At 40.0% G+C, this 23,781-nt stretch overlaps 2 protein-coding genes across 6 annotated transcripts in view; one reads left to right on the forward strand and one right to left on the reverse strand.

Moving 5' to 3' along the window:
* Positions 1–18,218, reverse strand: part of Rnf170 (ring finger protein 170) — a 29,288-nt gene extending 11,070 nt beyond the window's left edge. The window contains exons 1-5 of one of the 4 annotated variants that reach the window (XM_042679500.1): positions 18,035–18,218; positions 12,231–12,278; positions 10,646–10,789; positions 5,789–5,864; positions 3,454–3,562 (exon numbers count right to left, since the gene is read on the reverse strand). In XM_042679500.1, coding sequence (XP_042535434.1) covers positions 3,454–3,562; positions 5,789–5,864; positions 10,646–10,789; positions 12,231–12,235 — 334 coding nt within the window. In that variant the 5' untranslated portion in view covers positions 12,236–12,278; positions 18,035–18,218. Of the gene's footprint in view, positions 1–3,453; positions 3,563–5,788; positions 5,865–10,645; positions 10,790–12,230; positions 12,279–17,807; positions 17,900–17,968 lie in introns of those variants that run through there. The other 3 variants (XM_042679501.1, XM_042679503.1, XM_042679504.1) reach the window with 3 other exon arrangements.
* A 168-nt stretch (positions 18,219–18,386) lies between these two features.
* Positions 18,387–23,781, forward strand: part of Hook3 (hook microtubule tethering protein 3) — a 140,922-nt gene continuing 135,527 nt past the window's right edge. Inside the window, exon 1 of one of the 2 annotated variants that reach the window (XM_042679498.1) lies at positions 18,387–18,647. In XM_042679498.1, coding sequence (XP_042535432.1) covers positions 18,591–18,647 — 57 coding nt within the window. In that variant the 5' untranslated portion in view covers positions 18,387–18,590. The remainder of the gene's footprint in view (positions 18,648–23,781) is intronic. The other variant, XM_042679499.1, reaches the window with a different exon arrangement.

Raw genomic sequence — 23,781 nt, forward strand, 5'->3', positions numbered from 1 at the left:
TTCAAATCTAGCAACAATTCCCAAACATTAAAGAATAATTTAAGGATTAGTTAAGCAACAGAATTGTTTTACACAACCAAAGACAAGCTTTCTTTTGTTTTATTTTGCAGTCCTGGGGTTTGAACTCAAGTGTTTGCATTTACTAGTCTTGAGCCACACCGCCAGCTCCAAAACAAGTATTACTATATCAATACTATGAAGCTTCATAGAAACACTGTATTTTCTATGTAAAATGCACAAAACGATACTCATCATTTTGACTATAAAAACCAATAAGTCACACCGTAAGTTTCTGTTCCAAATTTGATTTGTTTTTCAAAAACACAAAGCACAAGCCAGGGGTAGAAATGAATGGTGTATGAGGACACTGGTGAATAAACAGATGGGTAAGAAGAGACTCCTCACTCTGGACATTTCTGTACCTGTGGGAAAGAATGAATCCACCAATTTCAACAGCAATTTAAAAGCAAAACAATTTTATCTGATGGCTTCACTCTCACAAAATGGCATATTAATTTTTATTGAGTTCTTTAAGCAGTCTAATTGAAAATGAGAACTATATGAAAACAAGTTATTCATGTGTTACCATGAACATTACTGCCTGTAGTGAAGTTTTTACTATGTTTTCAACAAGAACTCTAAATACACTAAATTTAGTCTCATATGTCTTTTTGCAAAGTGAGCTGTATGTATCCTTGTTTTACAAATTATGTAATCACTTGCCTACATTGTATGTAGCTATGGTCCCCCAAAACAAACACGTTAGTTAATTCAAGTCTGAGACTAAATGCTTCTCAATTTTCTTCCTATTTATAAAAAGATAGCATCTAAGTAGAATGGCAGAAGAGATGACTCAATAACTTTCATTTGGATAACAATTTCTCTGAATCTGTTCATTTGCAAAATGAGAATAAGACCTCATAAACCTACTGGGGAATTAAATAAGATAATATGGGTTACAAATAAAAAATATGATAACTTATTATTTTTATTAGTATTTGCTGGGTGTAATAGGGGGTTCATTATATTTCTATACATGCATGCAATGTACTCAAATTTATCTGTTTATCATTTTTCTTCATCTCCCTTCCCTCCTTAAAACAATTTCAACAGGTTTCCTTGTTCTGTTTTTGTACATATTTATATAGCACTTTGTCCATATTCACCATTCTTCACTCTCTTCATTCACCCTCTCCATTTCCACTGATATGCAAGCCCCTACATAAACTGTTATACATTTCTGCCATTCATTATCACAAAGGTATATTAATTGTATAAAGGGGTTTCCCTATCAGATTAGTGTCTATTGCACTTTCTTGACATGTCCTCTTCTATTATTCAATAGGCTTCAAAGAGTTTGTTTATATCATCTTCATGAGTAGATTCACCACAAAGGAATGGAGGTGTGGTTTTACATATAGGAAATGAACTAAAATGCTCTGATATTATTACACTTGAACTACTATCCAATGAAACGTATTTCAATTTCCAAAGAGTTGAATAACTAGTTTATTTAAATCTTTGAACATACAGACACTAAATAAAAGCATCAAACAAGTAGAGCAGGATATCAGAAACAGTCTATCCTATTACCTCAGACAAGAACAACACTGGATTATCTACTCAATATATTAGCTAAGCCTGAGTTGACATATAAGTTCATTTTGCTTGCTAAAACTCTTTGATTGTTAACACCAGCTTGGAGGATTGTGCTAAAGGATGACCAAGGCCATATTCAAACTCAAAAGAATGTCAGATGGATTAAAGGTTCCTCCTTCCTCTAGTGGCTAAGTTTTCCCAGCCTGAGACTAGAGATGTGTAGCATGCTTGTCTAGCATGGTCACACTCTGGATTCCATAGCTAATACTACCAAAAAGCAAAACAAAAACTCCTCATCTGAGCCTTCACTATTTTGTATTATAATTTCCAACATATGATTAAAAGAAAAAAAATAGTAGGGCTCAGGGAAGGTCATGGGTCAGGGTTTTAGTGAAAAGAACCTTCCTGCCCCGGGAATAATGAATTAAATAAATTAATTCCCAACTGATAATTGTTTTATAATTTGTTAGCTATAAGTAGCAAAAGCCTTAGGAAAGTCAAGGGTAGTGCTCTGCAATCTTAGCACATAGGAGGCTGAGGAAAGAGTATCTCAAGTTAGGCCGGGCACTGGTGGCTCACACCTGTAATCCTAGCTACTCAGGAGACTGAGATCTGAGGATCATGGTTCAAAGCCAGCCCGGGCAAGTAAAGTCTGTGAGACTCTCATCTCCAACTGGAAGTGCACTGTGGCTCAAGCAGTAGAGCGCTGGCCTTGAGCTGAAGAGCTGAGGAACAGCGCCCAAGCCCAGAGTTCAAGCCCCACGGCCAACCAAAAAACCAAAAAACAACAAAGAGTATCTCAAAGTAGGCCTTTGTGGATTTGAATTTGAAACTGGAAGCCTAAGATACATTACCAAGACCCTGGATCAAGAAACAAAATAAATCAAGTGGCTAATGCCTATAATCCTAGCTACTCATGAGGCTGAGATTTGACTTTGACTATTGCCTTTCAAAGTCAGCCAGGGCAGGAAAAGTCCATGAGACTCTTTATCTCCAATGAACCTCCAGAAAACAGGAAATGGTGCTGTGGCTCAAGCAGTAGAGCACTTGCTTTGAGCTGAAGAGCTCAGGGACAGTGCCCAGGCCCAGAGTTCACGACTGGCAAAAAAAAAAAAAAAATAGAGAGAAAATCTGGACATATTGCTTAGCAGCTGTGTTACCTTTTATTAAATTTCTTAACATTTTGGGGTCTCGGTTTTTAATTTTCTGGGTCAGGTGGTGTGAAGTAATATACTTAAGTATTGTTAAATAACATACTCTATAAACAAAGATTAGAATGAAGGGAAGGCCAGGGTTTTTGGAAAAAAAAACTCCATGCCCTGGAAAGTTTGTATAATAACTGTCAAAAAGTGAAGGACAAGGAGATTCAGCAAACTACTCTTTTTTTTTTTTGGGTGCGGTCGTGGGCCTGAACTCTGGGCCTGGGCACTGTCCCTCAGCTCTTCAGCTCAAGGCTAGCGCTCTACCACTTGAACCACAGTGCGACTTCCAGCTTTTTTCTTTTTGCTTATGTGGTGCTGAGGAATCAAACCCAGGGCCTCATGCATGCAAGGCAAGCGCTCTACCACTAAGCCACCTTCCCAGCCCCAGCAAACTACTCTTGACTCAGAAACTGACCTTTGAATCCACAAATGCTAAATGATATATAAAGTAATATATATATAAAGTACAAAAACAAATAACAATATTTAAATGCTAAATATACTTAGTCAACAAGTATAACAAGACATCAAAAGAGCCATCTATTCTACTCAGGAACTATGACTGAGAGAAAATTAGGAATCCAGCTAATACACACATGTAGGTCTTGATATAAATATCATTTCAACTAAGTATATATCATTGTTTTCTTACCACAGAAAAGATGTCCACAGTTCGTTTCCACAGGGAAAGAGGCTTGATGTAAGCAGATTGGACAATACATTTCAGTGTAGAACTGCTGTCGAGCAGTAGTGGGTACACCCTGGTGAGAAGACATGTGTCCACATCACACCTCACAGCCAGAGCTATTAACACTGACAGTTTAGACATGCCATATTTAAGGTCATGTAAGTCTGATAAACTTATGAAGCTATGTTGCTGGGTTGTTTTTCTTTACCTTACTTCCTTGTGTGTGTGTATGTGTGTGTGTGTGTGTGTGTGTGTGTGTGAGAGAGAGAGAGAGGAGAGAGAAAAGAAGAAGCAGAAGAAGGAGGAGGAGGAAGAGAAGAAGAAGAAGAGGAGGAGGAGGAGGAGGAGGAAGAGGAGGAGAAGGAAGACTGCAGCAGCTTTTTTTGGTGATATTGTAGATAGAGTCTTAAGAATTTTTCTGCTTGGGGTTAGCTTCAAACCTAATTAACTTTATTTTTGTTGGTCGTGGGGCTTGAACTCAAGGCCTGGGCTGCCTCTGAGCTCTTTTGCTCAAGGCCAGTGCTCTACCACTTTGAGCCACAGTGCCACTTCCAGTTTTTTATTGGTTAATTGGAGCTAAGAGTCTCATATACTTCCTTCCCAGGCTGGACTTGAACCATGATCCTCAGATCTCAGCCTCCTGAGTAGGTAGGGTTACAGGCATGAGTCCCCCGTGGCTGGCAATTAACTTAAATTTAAATAGTCACCTGGGACTGGTGGCTACCATGTTAAACAACACAGAAAAGGCCAAAGTCTGTAACTTACTTCTAATCTGAGGAAGGTGTGAGGTAGATGAATGGGACCACAGCACAAAGAAGATCCAGTACAGCTAAGCCCTTTACATAGTATGAATTTAAGCATTTTAGTCATCAAATGTTTCAATACAAAAATAGAATAGTCACCTTATTTATCATGTTTGAAGATTAAATATTTCCTCCCAGACTGTGGAGAATATCTGAATAGTTCTGGAGATTAAGTTCTTCAGCGTGAAAGATATGAGAACATAGACTCTCAACTACTTTCTTATTTTATCTTTTAATCGATCTAGGTAAAAAAACTTTTCTATTTGACAAAATCCCCATCTTGCCATTGTCTTGTCACAGGCTCCCAAAGCAGTAAAACCAACTGAACATATACTGAAACATTCAAACTTGTAAATCTGAATAAGCATTTCTGTTCAATAAGTCCATAACATCCCTTATTATGGTAAGTTATAAAGCTAACCCAGAAGTTTGTAAAGTCACTTTATAAGTTATAAAACTTGAATTATTGATAACAGTTCTGGAAATAGTACTACTAATATCCTGAAAGTATTCTATGTCAATGAATTGAAATTCCATGATGGCATGATTTTTTTAAATGAATTTAGTTCACAATTAAATTTCCAGTGCCTACATTGTCTGGCATAAAATAGAAGTTCAAAAAATATTTGGTGAATTAGTAAATTACAGAACTTTAATAGAATTGAACTTTGAGTAGGAAAGTATGTTCTTTTTCTTTTCTTTTTGGTACTGGTACTGGGGCTTGAACTCAGAGCTTTATGTTCTTGTTTTGCTTTTCTGCTCAAGGCTTGTGCTTTAACCCTTGAGTCATGCACCCACTTCTGGCTGTTTTGTGGGTTAATTGGAAATAAGAGTCTCGTGGACTTTCCTGCTTGAGCTGGTTTTGAACTGCAATCCTTGGGTCTCATCCCTGAATAGCTAGGATTACAGGCATAAGCCATTAGCAGAAAACATTTTCAATTTTTGTTTTTGTTGCTAGTTATCTTGATTCAGATATATACAATGTCCCACTTACTCCAGCCTTCCTAAACCATATTTCATTTCTGGTTCTTAAAGATTCCATTTGGTAAAAAAAGAAGAGGCTGAGTAGATAAGTTTTCTTCTTTTTCTACAGTTTCATTAACTTTCACCACTGAAGAAAGGGGAAAAGGAGACAATGAGCAGGCACCCTTTCCAGTCATTTCTTTAAAGGTCTTAAGCGATATATATTAAAAAGTAGAGTTTCCACTACATTTCAGTTAAGGCCAAGTTACAGTGATTACAATGAAATAAAGTGATTATTTCTGCACAAACATAAGTTTAAAACAAGTCAGTAAAAATAAAAACAAAAACTGAACAGAATAAGACTAGGTAACTTGCTTAATCTGAAAATATATAACCTATAGACCAATTTAGGACAATTTGAAGCAGGAAAAAAAAGCTGTCATTTCTCAAAGTAATTTCCAAATGCTTAATCACAACTGCATCTACAAGAAGAGTTATAATATTGATTTACATAAATGCACATATAAAAGTACCTGTTCTGTTTGAAGTTGTTCTCGAAGCACTCTTACTAGCTCTTGATTTTCTGGGTGAATGTTCTGATGTACATTTCTATTAAATAGAATATAACAAGTGTTGGTTATAAATATTGTCATATGATCTATTTGCTTTTATACTGTAGTTGTGGCTCAGAATAGCTGGTAACTTATTAAATGTTATTGAGGATATATAACAATAGTCTAATTCCAGGACTGTACATTCCAGGCTACTCTGTGGTGAGGTCCTCCCAGACCCTTGATCACTGATTAATATTAGGTTTAACTGGCAAATGATAATATCCAGAGGTGTAGTACTTTGGAGATTGGTTGTAATGGAAAGCTCACAAATAATATAAAGAATGTGGCTGATTATATAATAATAAAAATGTAAATATAAAAATATAAGTAATATAATATAACAAATATAGATAATAAATAGATAGTATAATATATTTTATATTTTTATGTTATGCAAATTATATATTTATTTTAATATTCTTTATATTATATGTTTATAATGTAATTATATAAATATAAATTATATATGTAAATATATGTAATAAATACAATACAAATAAAAATATAACAATATAAAAATGTGCTGGTTAGCACATTTCTTTTTTGAAACTCCTTTAAAATATTTAGTTCTACAGTTCTACATATTATTACATTTGAACACTCTTCCATATCTAATTCAGTCTTTCGCTTAACTTTTCAGGATTGAGGGGAAAGAAAACAAAAAATAAGATTATATAAGATTTATAGAAAAGCTAGAACCAAACATGCAACTAACATCTGGACATTAACATGTAAAATGGAGAATGGAAAATTAAAAAGTTGATGGCTAATATAAACTGATGGTCTGAAATGCCAGAGAAATTAGAAGTGGTAGCTAGGCTGCTAGATATGAAGATTTACATGTCAATCATGGTTCAATTTCATTTAGCTGTAGCCTTTTTTCCCTAAACTTAAACATTGTGAACCATTTTTAAGTCTATACAATCTTTAATCTGTAGAAAACTGTTTGCTTTTTAGGTAAGCCACATCCAACAGAAGCAAGAACTCCAATATTCTAAAGGGATAGGGAAAAATCTAAAGCTATCAATCCCATATTATTCAATTTTTAGTAAAATATGCAAGTTTTAGAAAAGAATGCTGACAGACTATAACAAGTGAAACATAAGTGTAATGAAACTTCTTTAACTCTATTGAAACATCTTAAGTTTTGGTGAATTTTGACAGGCACAGTTCATACCTGTAATCCTAGTTACTAGGGAAACTGAAATAGAGAGGATCAATGGTTCAAGATGAACCCTGGGCAAAAAGTTCATAACATCCCTATCTCAATCCGTAAAAAGCTATACAGTATGGTTCTGTCATTCTAGCTACTCAACAAATGTAAACAGAAGAATCACAGGCCAATGTCAGAAAAAACTAAGGTGATAGGTATGGCTCAAAAGGTAGAATGTGGGCTGGGAAGGTGGCTCAGTGGTAGAGTGCTTGCCTTGCATGCATGAGGCCCTGGGTTTGATTCCTCAACACCACATAAGAAGAAAAAATAAAAAAGCCAGAAGTGGCGCTGTGGCTCAAGTGGTAGAGCGCTAGCCTTGAGCTGAAGAGCTGAGAGACAGCGCTCAGGCCCAGAGTTCAGGCCCCACGATCGGACCACTCCTCCCTCCCCTCCCCCCCAAAAAGGTAAAATGCTTGCCTAGCATGGGCAAGCCTTTGGGTTCAATCACTAGTACTGGAAGAAAGAAAATACAAAACAGAGCACCTCTTACATAACAAAAGGTATCAAAAGAGTGAAAAGACTGGGTGCTGGGGGCCCACACCTGTAATCCTAGCTACTCAAGAGGCTGAGATCAGAGGATCACGGTTTGAAGGCAGCCTGGGCAGGGAAGTCTGTGAGAACCTTTTAATTTACTAATATTGTAACGGTAATGCAGAGGGGTTACAGTTACATAAGGTAATGAGTACATTCTTGTTGAACATTGTTACCCCTCCCTTGTTTTTCTCCCACTCCCCCACCCCCAAGTTGTAAAGTTCATTTCCAATATGGTGTCTTGTGAGTATCACTGTTGCATTGGTTCACTCTTTGTCCTTTGTCTCACCATTTCATTATTTCCCCTTCCCTTCCCCAAATCAGATAAACATATATACAAGGCACGGGGTACCAAAATCAAAAAGTGACAAAAGAGTCGCCAATTAATTACAGAAAAAGCTGGAAGTAGCACAGTGACTCAAGTGGCAGAGTGTTAGCCATGAGCAAAAGGAGCTCAGGGACTGCACCCAGGCGCAGAGTTTAAGCCCCAAGAATGGCAAAAAAACAAAACAAAACAAAAAAAAACCCTGAAAAGGCAATCCATAAACTAGAAAAAAATGTTTGCAAATTATATACCTAGCAATAATGAAAAATGAAACATAAAAGGTATTGATCAAGTGGTAGGTCAAATCAAGGTCCAGAGTTCAATCCCCAGTATTAGTTCCTCCAATTTTATTTCATGATTTTTTTTTGTCAGTATGGGGCTTGATTGAACTCTGGGCCAGAACACTGTCCCTCAGCTCTTCAGCTCAAGGTGAGTGCTCTACCATTTGAGCTACAGCGCCACTTTCAGTTTTCTGGTAGTTTATTGGAGATAGGAGTTTCACAGATGGGGGCTGGGAAGGTGGCTCAGTGGTAGAGCACTTGCGTTGCATACATGAGGCCTTGGGTTCAATTCCTCAGCACCACATAAGCAAAAAGAAAAGAAGCCAGAAGTGGCACTGTGGCTCAAGTGGTAGAGCTCTAACCTTGAGCTGAAGAGCTGAGAGACAGTGCCCAGGCCCAGAGTTCAGGCCCCACGATCGGACCCCCCCTCCCCCCCCCCCAAAAAAAAGTTTCACAGACTTTTCTGTCCAGGCTGGCTATTTTATGAATATTTTTAATTTTTATGAATATTTTTAATGGGTTACTTTACTAATGGTTTTGTGATCTGTGTAATTTTTTCCCTAGTTCTCATCCTCTTCTTTATAAAATTCATCCTGACTGAAACTTTTATATCCTTTTACAAAAATTTCCCTAAGCCAATGGTGGCTGAACTCATTTACTCTGTGATTTAGGGAGTTTAACCATTTTAGATTCCACATATAAATGAAATCATGGAGTATTTAATCTTTTGGGCTTGTATTATTTCAGTTAGCACAATGTCCTCCAGGTTAATTAAGGTAGTGAATTGAGAGGATTTTTATACTGTTTTTATTTATTTTTATGCAAGTCCTGGAGCTTGAATTCAGGGCCCTGGCACTATCCTTTCACTCAAGGCTAGTACTCTACCACTTAAGCCACAGCTTCACTTACAGCTTTTTTTTTCTTGGTGGTTTACTGGAAATAAGTGTCTCACAGACTTTCCTGCCCAGGCTGGCAGGATCTCATTCTTCTGAGTAGCCAGGACTACAGGCGTGAGCCACTGGTGCCCAAGGAATTCTATCCTTTTTTTTTTTATTGTAAAGATACTATACAGAGGGTTACAGTTACATGAGTGAGGTAATGAGTACACTTCCTCTTGAACATTGTTACCCCCTCATTGTTTTCCCCCTACCATCCCCTCCCTCGCTCCCTTCCCCGAATTCTATCCTTTTAAAGTCTGTATTGGAGCTAGTCATTGGTGGCTCACATCTAGCTATTCAAGAGGCTGAGATGTGAGGATTGTGGTTTGAAGTCAGCCAGACAGGAAAGTGACACTCTGATCTTCAGTTAGCCAGGAAAAAGCCAGGAGTGAGGAGTGGCTCAAGAAACAGAGTGCCACAAAAAGCTAGGAGACTGAGTTCAAGCCCCAATACTGGCACACATACATAAAAAAGTCTGTATAGTGTTCCATTGTATTATATATATGCATCCCTTTTCCTTATCCAGTTGTCTTTCAGTGGACATTTTGGTTTATTCTATCTTAGATACTCTAAATGATACTGCAATGAGCATGAGATTGCAGATATCTCTTTGACATACTGATGTAGTTTCCTTTAAGTATATCTAGAAATATTTTATTATATTTTGTGTGTGTGTGTCCATACCAGGGCTTAGGCTCAGTGCCTGGAGCTCTTCTTGGCTTTTCCCTCAAAGCTGGCACTCTACCACTTGATCCATACCTCCACTTTCTGCTTTTTGGTGACTGAGTTAAGAGTCTCACAGATTCTTCTGCCCCTGTTGGGTTCAAACAGAGATCCTCAAATCTCGGAGTAGCTAAGATTACAGGCATGAGCTACTGTACCAGGTCTTTTTAATAAATTTTTATCTTTTTGTTGGTGGTGGTGGTAGTCCTAGGGTTTGAACTCAGGGCCTCACACTTGGTAGAAAGACACTCTACCACTTGAACCATGCCTCTATCCCAATGAAAATTAATTACTTTAAACTATGTCTTTTTTTTTTTTGGTCGGTCATGGGGCTTGAACTCTGGGCCTGGGTGCTGTCCCTCAGCTCTTCAGCTCAAGGGGTGCCCTACCACTTGAGCCACAGTGCCACTTCTAGCTTTTTCTGCTTACGTGGTGCTGAGGAATCAAACCCATGGCTTCGCGCATGCAAGGCAAGCACTGTACCACTGAGCCACCTCCCAAGCCCAGTTACTTTAAACTATGATAATCTACTAAGAAATACTAACATTTTAATCAAAATATGAATGGTAAACTCAAATATTTTCTGGTAATGTAGAAAAATATATATTAGCATTCAGAGCTCAATTAAAAATGAAATACTTTAGTAAGTGTATATAATCATTGCGATCAGCCACTTGCTTTAGAATCACATATTACTAGGAGAGAATCAAGAGTCAGTGACCTTTGAAAATACAGTGTCTGAATTCATTTGTCCTTTAGTCTCACCTGAAAAGTGCATATACCAGGGTAGCAATCAAAGTGAAACTGACCACCACAGCCACAAGCACTTGGTCACTTACTCCTTCTATAACTGAATCATCATCCAGTTTCAAACTTTGAACTTCACCTTGATATTTGGCCATTCCAGGTCTAAAATATGACAAACAAAAGTTACAAGTGATAGTGAAAATGTAATTTATATAGCAGTTCATATTTGTGTAGCTGATTTCTAACATATTTAATATTCATAGCATGCTCATAATATAGACTATATTAGGCACAATTCCAGTAAAGACTCACTAATGAAAAAAATTGCTAGAAATATTACTTTGGAGAGTACAAACTCTTATTTCCTATAAGGAAATGACGATTGCATTTTATCATCCATTTATATCTTTTTCTTTTCTTTTCTGTTTTTGTAGGTTGTGGGGCCTGAACTCTGGGCCTAGGGGCTGTTCCTCAGCTCTTCAGTGTTCTACCACTTGAGCCACAGCACCACTTCTAGCTTTTACTGCTTATGTGATGCTGAGGAATCGAACCCAAGGCCTCATGCACTCTACCACTGAGCCATCTCCCAGCTGCATTTATATCTTTAAGATAAAACTTAAAAAAAAACTTTTCCTCTTCAAATTTAGGCTCTTTTGAGGAAAAAGGCACTCTTCTTTCCTGCTTTTTTCTAAATGAAGTCTCCAAGAAGATCTGATTTTTCTCCTTTGGAGCACCAAATACATGTGTCATATGGGATTTACCATGTTTGGGAAAGGAATTCTATTGTAGTCTTCTATAACTATTCCTATATTTCCTAGTATATACTCTGTCCACTGGAGGACCTAATAAATACTTGTCTAAATAAAAGTGACTTACCATTCTTAACAGTGTTTGCTAGTATTTTGAAAAGCAAATGCGATGGGACATTTATGTCTATACTTAGACCACATGAATCAAGAAAGGACATATATGCCAGGTGCCAGTGGCTCACGCCTGTAATCCTAGCTACTTAGGAGGCTGAGATCTGAGGATCACGGTTCAAAGCCAGCCCAGGCAAGGAAAGTCCGTGAGACTCTTATCTCCAATAAGCCACTTGAAAACCAGAAGTGTACTGTGGCTCAAGTGGTAGAGCGCTAGCTTTGAGCTGAAGAGCCTGGGGACAGTGCCCAAGCCCAGAGTTCAAGCCTCACCACCAACCAAAAAAAAAAAAAAAGGAAAAAAGAAAGGACATATATGTCTATACTAAGACTACTTGAATTAGTGAAAATTCTGGTGCTTGAAAAACTATTAGTCTCACTTGAAATTAAGGTCAGCTTATGGTTCAGAGTTCTTTCAAATACAGAACCATTATGAGGCTAAAATTTCTTAAGAGCAGAAGCAAATGTAATTTCTTTTTTATAAACTAGAGAAAAATGGTTCTACAAGTAAGAGGGGAAACAGCTCAACACATTGGAGTACAAATACCAGGGTAACACATGATTTTAGATGGAAAAAAATCATACAATTCTAAGTCTTATAAGCTATCTGAGAAACGAAAGAAATAAATAATTCAATTAAGTAGATATCATATTATAATTTAAAGTTTTGCATTGATGTAACTTACTGCATTGAAAAGAGTTTTATTCCAAATCACAATTAATCAGGAGAGTCTCTGTGAAGAAGAAATTTTCAGTATGGAGTGAACATGAATTAGCTAATAAGAAAATTACTTACTGCTCTTAGAAGAAAGCCAAGCAAACAGGTAGATCAAAGACATGTTTCCTCAGTTTTACACATAGTAATAGAGAGATTAGGAACTTGCTAATGACAGGTTCCAAGTACCCATTATGAAGGTGTGCATCAGTAAACTCAAAGGTCTAGTTCAGCATCTTCATTCAAAAGAACAGCCAAAGCTGGGCACTGGTGTCCCATGCCTATAATCCTAGTTACTCAGGAAGCTGAAATACATGTGAATCTTATCTCCTATTAACCACCAAAAAAGCTAGAAGTGGAGTTGTGGCTCAAGTGGTAAAGCACTATCGTAGAGCAAAAAGGCTCAGGGACCACGCCCAAGGCCTAAGCTCAAGCCCTAGGACTGGCATGAGCACGCGCACACACGCACACTTGCACATGCGCACACAGAGTCAAATATCACTGAAACTAGAAAATAAAAAGCTTCTCATAATCTAAGGTCAGGTTAGGTGGTCAGTTTAGTTTTTTTTAATTGTTTCCTGTTTTCTCTGACACACCTATGGCTCTTTCAAAATTCCTAAAAGGTAGTGAGCACTACTATCTTTTCAAAAGTAATAAAAATATTATCTGCCAAGATTCCCAGTCTCTAGTTACTGATTCTAATTACTTCAATGGTCAAATTAAATCAAATTAACTAAAGAGAAAGTACTTTGAAAGATAAGTGCATTCATAGGTCACTGAAATTATTATTACTCATATTTTCTACTGTGTTATATACTTTTAGACATTTTACTATGAGGAACTTTAAAAAATGTGTTCAATTTGTTTCTATGTACTTCCAGGTGTGATCAGTGGTAATGTAACTAAATTCTACTAAACAATTTTTATATGTTCACTATCCATATATATGCAGTTATACCCTCAAGATATTGCTTCCTGTATACTTTCAAGAGCTCAGAGATCCAGGATGCTCTCAGGTATTGTGTGACCATACAATGTTTTTTGCAGCAGAAATTTCCAGTGTTGTTGAGAAGCACAAAGAAGTCAGCTACATTTTCCTATAATTTGGTAATCTCAACCAAACCTAAGGCTGCCACAATAAGATCTCCTATGGGTATTTTACCGACTTGTTGAAGGTCTCAGTAGTATCCTACCATAATGCTTCTTTGAAAAAAAAATGAGTAAAAAGAGAACTGGAAATTAAGGGCTAGAAAATAAGATACTATAAAGTATCTCAATCTGAAAAAGGATGGTTGGATTTGAGACTACAAGGGATAAACAATAAAAAGACTCATATTTCCTACCTGGAGAAAGGACATAAACACCTCAACCTTTTGTTTGTTTTGTCTTCCTTTGTAGTCAGGCTGGCCTTTAATTGGTTGTCCTTTAGCTTCAGTCTCCCAAGCACTGGGGTTACAGCCATGTATCACCTTACCTAGCTAAATCTTGAAGAGGAACTCCAAAATTAACCTGACTACAGTGCTCTAATTTCAGTTTGTCATAATCAGTGTTCTTCTAGAATAAAATAGTGTTTCTGATTTTGCCTGATAGTAACAGGTTCTCAATTCTGTTACCACAGATGTGACCTCACTGTCTCTCACGACTTCTCATTTTCTGCAAAATATTTAAGTTGGGCTTCATGATACCTTCCTTTCCTTTCGCCCCTACATTTACCTGTTCAGAGCTTTCAAAACAGAAAGAAGGCAAGCAAGATAAAAACCAAAAGTTAAAGACATTGAATGGGCTGCAGAACTGAAGAGCCAATCATCACTTTCCCCAGGATATATTTCTGTAGTTTAAATTCATCTCAACTATGTACCTCTTGAACATTTATGAAAAAATAAAGCAGTATATACTGCTCTGTTGAGATGCAGATTCGCTCTCAAAGACTCTTCTTAACCACTATTTACCCACTCTCAGTTTTCATAGGGTACCTTCTAGGATTCCAGTATAGGGCAAAAGGAGGCACATCTGGACTGCAGGGCATGTCAATTGCTAAACTCACCTACTAGTCATGATTCCTTTTTTATTAGAAGCTACATCTTATTCCCTTGAGCAGTGTGCAAGGTCTTGTATGCTTTTGGAAGGAACACTAATAGAATACAATATAAATAAATCATTTCATGGGATCTTATCATATTTAAAAATGAAGTTTTGTTTTTGTTTTGTCAGCCGTGGGGCTTTAATTCAGACAGGGCCTGGGTACTGTCCTTGAGCTTTTTCACTCAAGGCTAGCACTCTACCACTTTGAGTCACAGCTGTACTTCCAGTTTTTTAGTGGTTAATTGGCAATCAGAGTCTCACAGAATTTCCTGCCTAGGCTGGCTTCAAACTGTAATCCTCAGATGTCAGCCTCCTTAATATCTAGGATTATAGGCATGAGCTACCCGCACCCAGATTATATTACAAAAACAAGACACAATTGATCTTGGAAAGTATGTAGTTAGAAACCTGAAGAGGACTGGTTTTGCCACTGCTTAGCTGGCTAAATCTTACAAAGGAGTAGCTTAATATTGTAAAGCAGTCAGCCAGCTGTGTGCTTCTGTGAAGTGTGAGTCTCAATTTCCTCCTATGTACAACGCACAATTTAGGTTGCCATTTTTTAAGCAAATAAAATACCTTACACAACTTATAATATCATGAAGGTAAAGCATTTAACATATCGTATGGCACATTCTACAAGTTGTGAGAAGAAGCTCTAACATTTTAATTAACTACAATCAAGGAATCAGCAGAACTATGTAAAATTTGGTCATGCCTTATGAGTAGTGCAATAGCTGTACAATTTAATCTCAAACTCTCTTTGACACACACACACACACACACACACACACACACACACACACACACACACGGGGAAAACAAAATTTAAGGACTTCCTAGAACAAAGAAAAGATTCAGTGTCTTTCTCCAAACATTTAGAAACTTGATGTCTATATGGCTTCTGCAATTCCATTCAAGAAACTTTAGTTTTGTTCATGGAGGCTAATTTGTACTATGAAATAAATCTTAAGCCAGGCACTGGTGGCTCATACCTGTAATCCTAGCTACTGAGGAGGCTAATATCTGAAGATTACGGTTCAAAGCCAAACCAGGCAGAAAAGTTCTCATGAGACTCATCTCAATTAACCACTCAAAACTGGGAAGTCGAGCTGTGGCTCAAAGTGATAGAGCACCAGCCTTGAACAAAGGAGCTCAGGGACTGTCCCCAGGCCCTGAGTTTAAGCCCCTCAACTAACAAAAAAACAAAAAAAATTTAAGAACAAGCTGGTGGCTCATACTTGTAATCTTAGCTACTCAGGAGGCTGAGATTTGAGGACCCTAGTTCAAAACTAGCTCAGTCTATGAGATTCTTATCTCCAATTAACAACCAAAAATGCCAGAAATGGAGCTGTGGCTCAAGTAGTAGAGTTCTAATCTTGAGTGAAAAAGCTAAGGGACCGTACCCAGGCCCTCCAGAGTTCAGTCTCATACACACAATCTCAAGAACACTGCAGCATACACACACACACACACACACACACACACACATATACACACACACTCACACACACACACCATTGTGGATTCACAGCCACGTCTAGAAAAGGAGGCATTTCGTTAATTTTATCAAGGCCTTGAAAACCTAAGCCGCTGGCGAAATGATGCCTCCTACTCCATAGTCCTCCATCAAGGTCTAGCACCTTTGGCCTCCACAGTCAAAGACAATTGGTATACACCAGCAAATGGTCCTCACCAGTCAGGCTGAAGTCAATATAGTATATTGACTATTTACTTGCCAAACAAGGGAGAGTCATTTAAAGTGACAGGAATTCTACAGAATCAACTTAGTATGAAATGCAGGAACTCTGGTTTGACCTAGAAGCACCAACAGAGGAACCAAAGACAAAGAGTCATAATCACAGTTGCTAAAGGGTTTTCTTTCTTTGGTTTAAGAAGGATGCTTGCAAGAAAGACCACTGAGAAGAAAGACTTCTAGTAAGTTATTTTTACACTCATAAAAAGATCAGTTATGTATGAGCTATCAGCTAGTCCTCCATGAGGCATCATTAAAAACTTTATGCTGTCTGGGGGCTGGGAAGTTGGCTCAGTGGTAGAGTGCTTGCCTTGCATGCCTGAGGCCCTGGGTTCGATTCCTCAGCACCACATAAGAAAAAAGAAAAAAGCCGGAAGTGGCGGTGTGCCTCAAGTGGTAGAGCGCGCTAGCCTTGAGCTGAAGAGCTGAGGGACAGTGCCCAGGCCCAGAGTTCAGTCCCCACAACCGGACCAAAAAAAAAAACCAAAAAACTTTATGCTGTCTTGACAGTTCTTAGTACTCAATAAGAAACCTACTTTCCCTCCTCACCCCCAGTGCTAGCGATAAAACCTAGCACCTGTGTTAGGCAAGTCCCCTGCTTCTCAACTATAGGGCTTTAAGAAAACCTACTTTTGATTTGGGCTTTGGAGGCTCACATCTGTAGCTAATCAGGGGGCTGAAATCTGAGGATCGTGTTTCATAACCAGCCAGGCAAGAAAATCCTTAAGAGTCTTCAATTAACCACCAAAAAACTGGAAATGTGGCCCAAGTGGTAGAGAATCAAAGCACACAGGCCCGGGGGGGGGGGGGGGGGGGGGGGAGGGGGGGAGAGGAGGAGGAATAGCTAACAATAAGCAAAAGAAATGTACATATCACCCAACACAGAAGAAATAGTTGACTGTCAAAGCTTGTAGAATTTACAGATTTTATAGACTAAGATAATAACAAATTGTCTTGTGAAGGTTAAAATGTGTAACTTTAACTTGCAGCACTTCAAATACAACCAGGCATTATCTGATAGTTATACATACCACATTGGTCCACAGTTCTCCTAGGACTCCAAAGCACCTGCCCCAGAAACGCCAGTATGTTTGCAATAATGTCAATGTTTATAACATTGTTTAGAGTACTTTTAAACTGACACAAACACATACCAGCAGAATGGGATGTAATGCTATATTCATAAATGGAATAGTAGAAAATGCAAAAACCTATAGGAAAACCCAAGTACTTTAATATTAATTGAAAACCACAGATTAACATAGCATGATTCCATTCATAAAAGCTCAAATCAGGCAGAGGAAAACTATACTGCATGCTTATATAGGTGGTAGAGAAAGTGCCCAAGGCCACAGTCAGGCCAAGGAGGTTATGAGCAGCTTCTGGGAGCTGGCAAAACTTTTGTCATCTGGCTGTTTTAATTATTCCTTAAGCATGTATGTCCTACAAAGTTTTCTTCATATACCATACTGTTTAGAAACGTATCACAAACTGTTTACATATTTGTGTCTCTACAAAGGTGAGAACTGTCCAATGATGTACCTCCAGGAAGCCAACTCCCAACACTAGGAGAAACAGGCCTTTAGAACTGTGGCGGTCCTTTATGCATTGGGGACCTGGCCATCCACCCTCTCCCATTTCGAATACTGTTTTCTGGGAGATGAGGCTCAAGCCACCCAAGGCCAAGATGCCCACCACCCGGACCCCTTTCACCGTCGCCGGCGGTTCTGGATGGGAATGGCGAGATCCTGGGCTTAGTACCGGATTCTGGTAGGCAGGCAGAGGGCGGGATCAAGGCAGAGACCGGCACCCGCAGAACCACAGCCCCACGCCGCCCCTGTAGTCCCGCCCACGCGGGACCCCGCTGTCCCTACCAGCCGCGGGCCGGGTTCGGGGGCGTGGCCGGCCACACGCTCGCGACCAGGTAGAGGGGCGCGTACCTCTCCACCGCGGAGGAACTACCTCGCCAGTTCCCGGTGACAGAACAGAGGATATTTCCGGGGACCGCCTTGCCACCCCCTCCCGGGCAACTACAAGCTGTCTCTTTTTCAATTTGGAGTGCGGGCGCTGGCGCACGCGCACTGCGGAGCTTCCGTAAGAGCGCGAGGACGCGAAAGGAAGACCCGCCGTCGGCAGGTCGGGCGCGTGCGCGTGGAGACACGCAGCGCCCCGGAGTCGGGGGCGCGCGCGGTGGACTGGGCCCAGCAGAGCGCGAGTGTGCGCAGTGGCGCGGCCGTGGCTAGCGCTGGTTTCCGAAAGCGCAGGAGGGCGTGGGCAGCCGGGGCGGGGCACACGGGCCTGAGCGCGAGAAGGAGGGGCGCCGGGGTGACGGTGCGAGAGCTGCTGCCAGGGCCAGAGGCGGCGGCGGCGGCGGCAGTCGGGCCTGAGAACAGTGAGCCAGAAGCCGGTCGGCTGCCGGACCTGCGGACTCGCCCTCAGGCCGAGCGCGCGGTGTCTGGCTGGGCGAAGAGACGCTGCAGAACCCCCGCGAGAAAGATGTTCAACGTGGAGTCGGTGGAGCGGGTGGAGCTGTGCGAGAGCCTGCTTACTTGGGTACGTGGTGACCGGCTGCTCGGTGGGAAGAACACCCCCCTCCCCCAGGCCGCTTTTCCGGGACACCCCACCCTGGTCCGGAGGACAAGCGCCTGGGGCGGCGGTGCCGTCACATCCGGGGCCTGGGGCTGTCTGAGCCGCGGCGCTGAGCGGGCCGCGTCCACGCCCGGGGCCGGCCCCGAGCCAGCGGAGGGCGGCCGGAACTCGGGCCGGTTCAGGGTTCGAGGGGAACTTGCCGGCCTTGCGGTGTGGGTTGTTCCCCGAGTGGACCCCTGACTGGTGGAGGCTAATGATGGGTTACCTGCGACACTGTAATTAGGACTGTCGTTTGCAGCCGGTGAGGCGCTGGCGCTTCGCTTCCGAGCTTCCAGCGACATCACAGCGTCGCTTGTCCCGTGTCCGGGCGCCGCCGGTAGAGGCACTCGGGACCCCTGGTTACGACGCCTCCCTGCCTTTGTTGTAATGTTCAGGATCCGGAGAGTGCAGTCCCTGAAGGACTAAGCTCTCTGGCCCTGGAGAAGAAAACAACACTTTGAAGGCTAGGGAAGCAAAATACATACGAAGAGGTGCCTGTCCTGTGACATAGTATTTAAAATGGGAAGTGCACTTCGTTCATTAGAAAAGAAGCAACGTGGAGATGTAAAAGGGATCAATGATTAAAAAAAAAAACCTAACAACTTTAAACTGGAAGGTTTTGGAATTAGTAAAAGACTGAGTGACATTTTGAAGCATTGTCGTGGTGTTCTAATTTGAAATTAGTTAGCGGTTATTAAGGTTCTCGAATTTCAAGTAAATGTTGGATTCTCATGTCACCTGTCTCGCTTCTATCAGTCCCTTCAAGAGCTGGACAGTAAACCCGTTCTTATGTCTTGTTCAGACTCTAGAGGTGGGAGGTATAGAAGCATGCAGAGCCACGGGATAAACCAAGTGCCCCTTTCAGAAGTATTGGAGCATTGGTACTTACTGCTAAAACAATGTTAAATGTCGTTTCTAGAAGCACAAGTGTGTTTTATGGAGCGACAATGACACATTAATTTTATTTGCTTAGTTTTGGGGGGATGCTGGAGATTAACTCAGGGTTTCCTGCATGCTTAGGAAGGACTCTACTAATGAGCTACTTAGAACTTTGGCCTCTTATTAATTTTAAAGGTAAAATTAGTTTGTCATAGCATTTGGGTTTTAGAGGTGCCTTGGGTTTCAGGTTCAGATTTCTCCTCTCCTGGCAAGGGACATTGGCTGAAAATGTTTGAGAAACATCATTTTAAATGTGGTAAAAATAGAGCTTTTCTGTTTGTTTTGTTTTTGTGCGGGTTCTGAGGACTTGTACTCAAGATCTGGGCACTGTCCATGGCCTCTGTCGCTCAGGACTAGTGCTCTTCCACTTGAACAACAGCTCCACTTACGGCTTTTTTTGTGTATGGGTGTGTGTGTTTAATTGGAGGAAAGAGTCTCAGACTTTCCTGCCCATGTTGGCTCCCAACCGTGATCTTCAGTTCTCAGACTCTTGAGTAGTTAGGATTACAGATGTGAGCACCCAACTCATTTTTTTTTTTTTTTTTGGGTCCGGTCGTGGGGCCTGAACTCTGGGCCTGGGCGCTGTCCCTCAGCTCTTCAGCTCAAGGCTAGTGCTCTACCACTTGAGCCACAGTGCCACTTCCGGGTTTTTTCTTTTTGCTTATGTGGTGCTGAGGAATCGAACCCAGGGCCTCAGGCATGCAAGGCAAGCTCTCTACCACTGAGCCACCTTTCCAGCCGGAGCACCCAACTTATTTGGAGACTTTTTATAACATGTACATCAATGAATCAAATTATGACCACTGAAATAATGTGTGTAATAATACAGCTTGCTCTGTTCAGTTTGTTAGGCCATTCTTGGTTTAATAATATGTAATTATACAACTCTTAATATTGCTAAATTCTAACTTCATCATGGAGATACAGGCTTTTCTACTGTTTTAGTGTGGTCAAGATTTGACGACACAGGGTAGAGATAAGAGAAGAATTATATAGTAGTCTTTGATCTGTGGAAGGAGTAGGTTTGACAGCCATTGTAAACAGAAGTCTGAGGATCTTCAGAGTTGCTTGCTGGATCTGTGTAAGTACTGCCTCCTTGAATGGTAGAAAAAAGAAACAAGAAAATGAAGAAGAAACTGATCAAATAAAGTGGCCCTATATTCTTAACATCTAGATGAAAAGTCTTGGAAATAGAAGTGTATTGTGGATATTTGAATGTTATTGAAATACAAGGAGTGTTGAACGGCTTCTAATAAGAACCAGACAACTTAAGAGAATGTGTAGAGTCAAAATCAGTTCAGGAAAACAAGTAATCCACATCAACTGCAGAGATGTCAGGGAATATGGTATCAGAGGGCTTTTTCTTTTTTTCTTTCTTTTGCTATTGAGTTGAACTCAAGGCCTTATTCTGCTTGCTGCTCTACTGGATTTCTAATACTATAGCCAATCTCCAGCCCAGCTTTTTGCTGTTTTTTTGTTTGCCTTGTTGTTGTTTGTTTGTGGCTATGAATCTTTATTAGCCACTGTGACTGCTCCCCACTGTATCCAGACAGTGGAAAACAGCCTGCTTGTTGTTTTTTTGTTTGTTTTGTCCATCATGGGGCTTGAACTCTGGGCCTGGGTGCTGTTCCTGAGCTCTTCAGCTCAAAACTAGTGATCTACTACTTGAGCCACAGTGACACTTCGGTTTTCTGGGGTGTTTTTTTTTTTTTTTTTTTTTATTGTAGATAAGAGTCTCATGGATTTTCCTGTCCAGGCAGGCTTTTGAACTACGATCCTCAGATCTCAGCCTCCTGAGTAGCTAGGATTCCCGACATGAGTCACTGAAACCAGCTTGTTTTTTAAGATGGAGTCCTGAGGACTTTTCTGCCAAGATTGACCATAAACCTTGATGCTCTAGCTCTCATCCTCCTGAGTAGTAAAGATTACAGGTGTGAACCACAGCTATAGTATGTAGGCTTTTAAAATGTTATTGAAACCTCGTCAAGGGAAATTTATGGAAAAGAGATTAGTGTGGAAGGCAGAATCCACATGAAGATGTACAAAAGTAAGATTTTTAAATCATCCTTTATCAGAATCATTCAATGTAAGATTGAGTTTAAATAATCACTCATATTGAGTGCTTAATGGAAGTGTTTCTCTTTCATTTTTTTTAATTATATGAACAGTGTTACACATTATAGTTAATCTTACAGGCCAGATAAATACTGAACACATTTCCGAAATCAAATGTAAAGGAAAATGTATACAATCCTCCCTATGAAAAGATTCTCACCTAGAATCATTTATTATATTTTAAGTAAACTTCTAGTCAGCTTTGTGTGTGTGTATGTGTGTGTGTGGGGGGGGGGGGGGTGTTTAGCACATTAGATTAGAAAATGATGCAGCACTCAACAGAATACAGGCAGCTGCCAGTAATAGACAAGACCCGAACAAGAACTGAAAGTCTTGTATTTATCTTTAGTCTCCATGTTCAGTTATGGAAGATTATACCATTGGTCCTAAGTATCAAATAAAAGGAAGATGTATATAGCACATTTGTGAAACTCTCCCAGTAGAGATGGTTAAAAATAATAATAGCTCAGATATGTAAAGAGAGATGACTTTTAGTTAAGTAAGTAGAATAAAGTCCTCTTGTTCCTAATGCTGACTAAATTGCCATTGTATTAGAGAGTACTTTTTGTTGGAAGAGAAGTACTTATGAAAAGACAAAGTACCCTCCACCAATGAAAAACATTTTTAAGCTTAATCATCAAATCTGTTTATGCAGTAAGCAAGTTCATCAGGATGTGCTTAAAATTTTCCATTATATTTCCCATCTCTTTAAGTCAAAAGATATTCCTACATAATGGAAAAAATAACTCACCTATTTCATGTGTCAACCCCAATTTCTTGATCTGCAAATGAATCTCAAGAAAAATACAGCTCTTTCCCAGGCACTCATTCTTTACTTATTATAGTGTTAATGAATTTATAGGAAATCCAGCACCTATAAAATATCCTTTTTTCCATATTACTTATTTAGAAACCTATAAAATGCATAGGAGGGAATAATTATGCAGTTATCTTCTCCATTCCATTTTCTCTCCTTTGTAACTGCATTCTAACCAACAAATTTGATCCCCTTATAGAAGAGTAAGTCTCTAGTGTACAAAGGTTTAAAGTACACAAAGCAAAATAGAAGATCATGGTGGTTTGTAGTAAAATTTCCAGTCTCAGACTGTCAAAGTTAGATTTTGTTTCTTGTCAGACCTTTGTTTTTGGTTTTTGTCAGTTGTGGGGCTTGAACTCGGCTTGGGCGCCGTCCTTGCGCTCTTCAGCTCAAGGCTAGCACTCTACCACTTGAGCCACAGCGCCACTTCCAGTTTTCTAGTGGTTATTGGAGATAACTTTCCTGCCTGGGCTGGCTTTGAACCTCAATCCTCAGATCTCAGCCTCCTGAGTAGCTAGGATTACAGGTGTGAGCCACTGGTGTCCAGCTAGACCTTTGTTTTTTGATTGCAGTTAATACTTAACACTAAGGTTATGGTTCTCATACATTGCATCATCACCTGGAGATTTTGCTAAAATGTTCTTTGCTGGACCCCAGGCTCAGAGTTTCTGATTGTGTAGGTCTGGGGCAGGACCTGAGTTTTGCATTGCTAACAAGTTCCCAGGTGATGTGATGTCTGGGGAACAATTCTATGCTGAGCATGATGGCCTATACCTTACTTGGGAGAATTGTGGTTTGAGGCCAGCTCTAGGCATAAACTGAAGATCCTATTGCAAAAATAAGGCAAAAAGTAGTTGAACACCTGCCTAACAATTACAAGTCCCTGAATTCAAATCCCAGTTCCACCAAAACATCATTGTTATCCATTGCTCTAACAATTAGTTGTACAAGAGTGTTTCATTTAATGATTTCCATTTATGTACACAGTGCATCTTGATCAGTTACCCTGTCCATCATTCTCCCTCCTCCCCCTTCCCAAACCAGCATCAAAGTTCCCTGGTTCCATTTTAACACATGTATATTATTGTATATAGTCACAATAATATACATGTGTTTAACCCCTTCCTATTAGTACCCACACCCCAGTCCAGACATGTTTCAAATTCCTAATATTAATTTTATTAAACT

Source organism: Dipodomys spectabilis, unplaced genomic scaffold (assembly GCF_019054845.1).
Source record: "Dipodomys spectabilis isolate Male_0828 unplaced genomic scaffold, ASM1905484v1 ptg000052l, whole genome shotgun sequence".
In the NCBI taxonomy this organism is placed as follows: Eukaryota; Metazoa; Chordata; class Mammalia; order Rodentia; family Heteromyidae; genus Dipodomys; species Dipodomys spectabilis.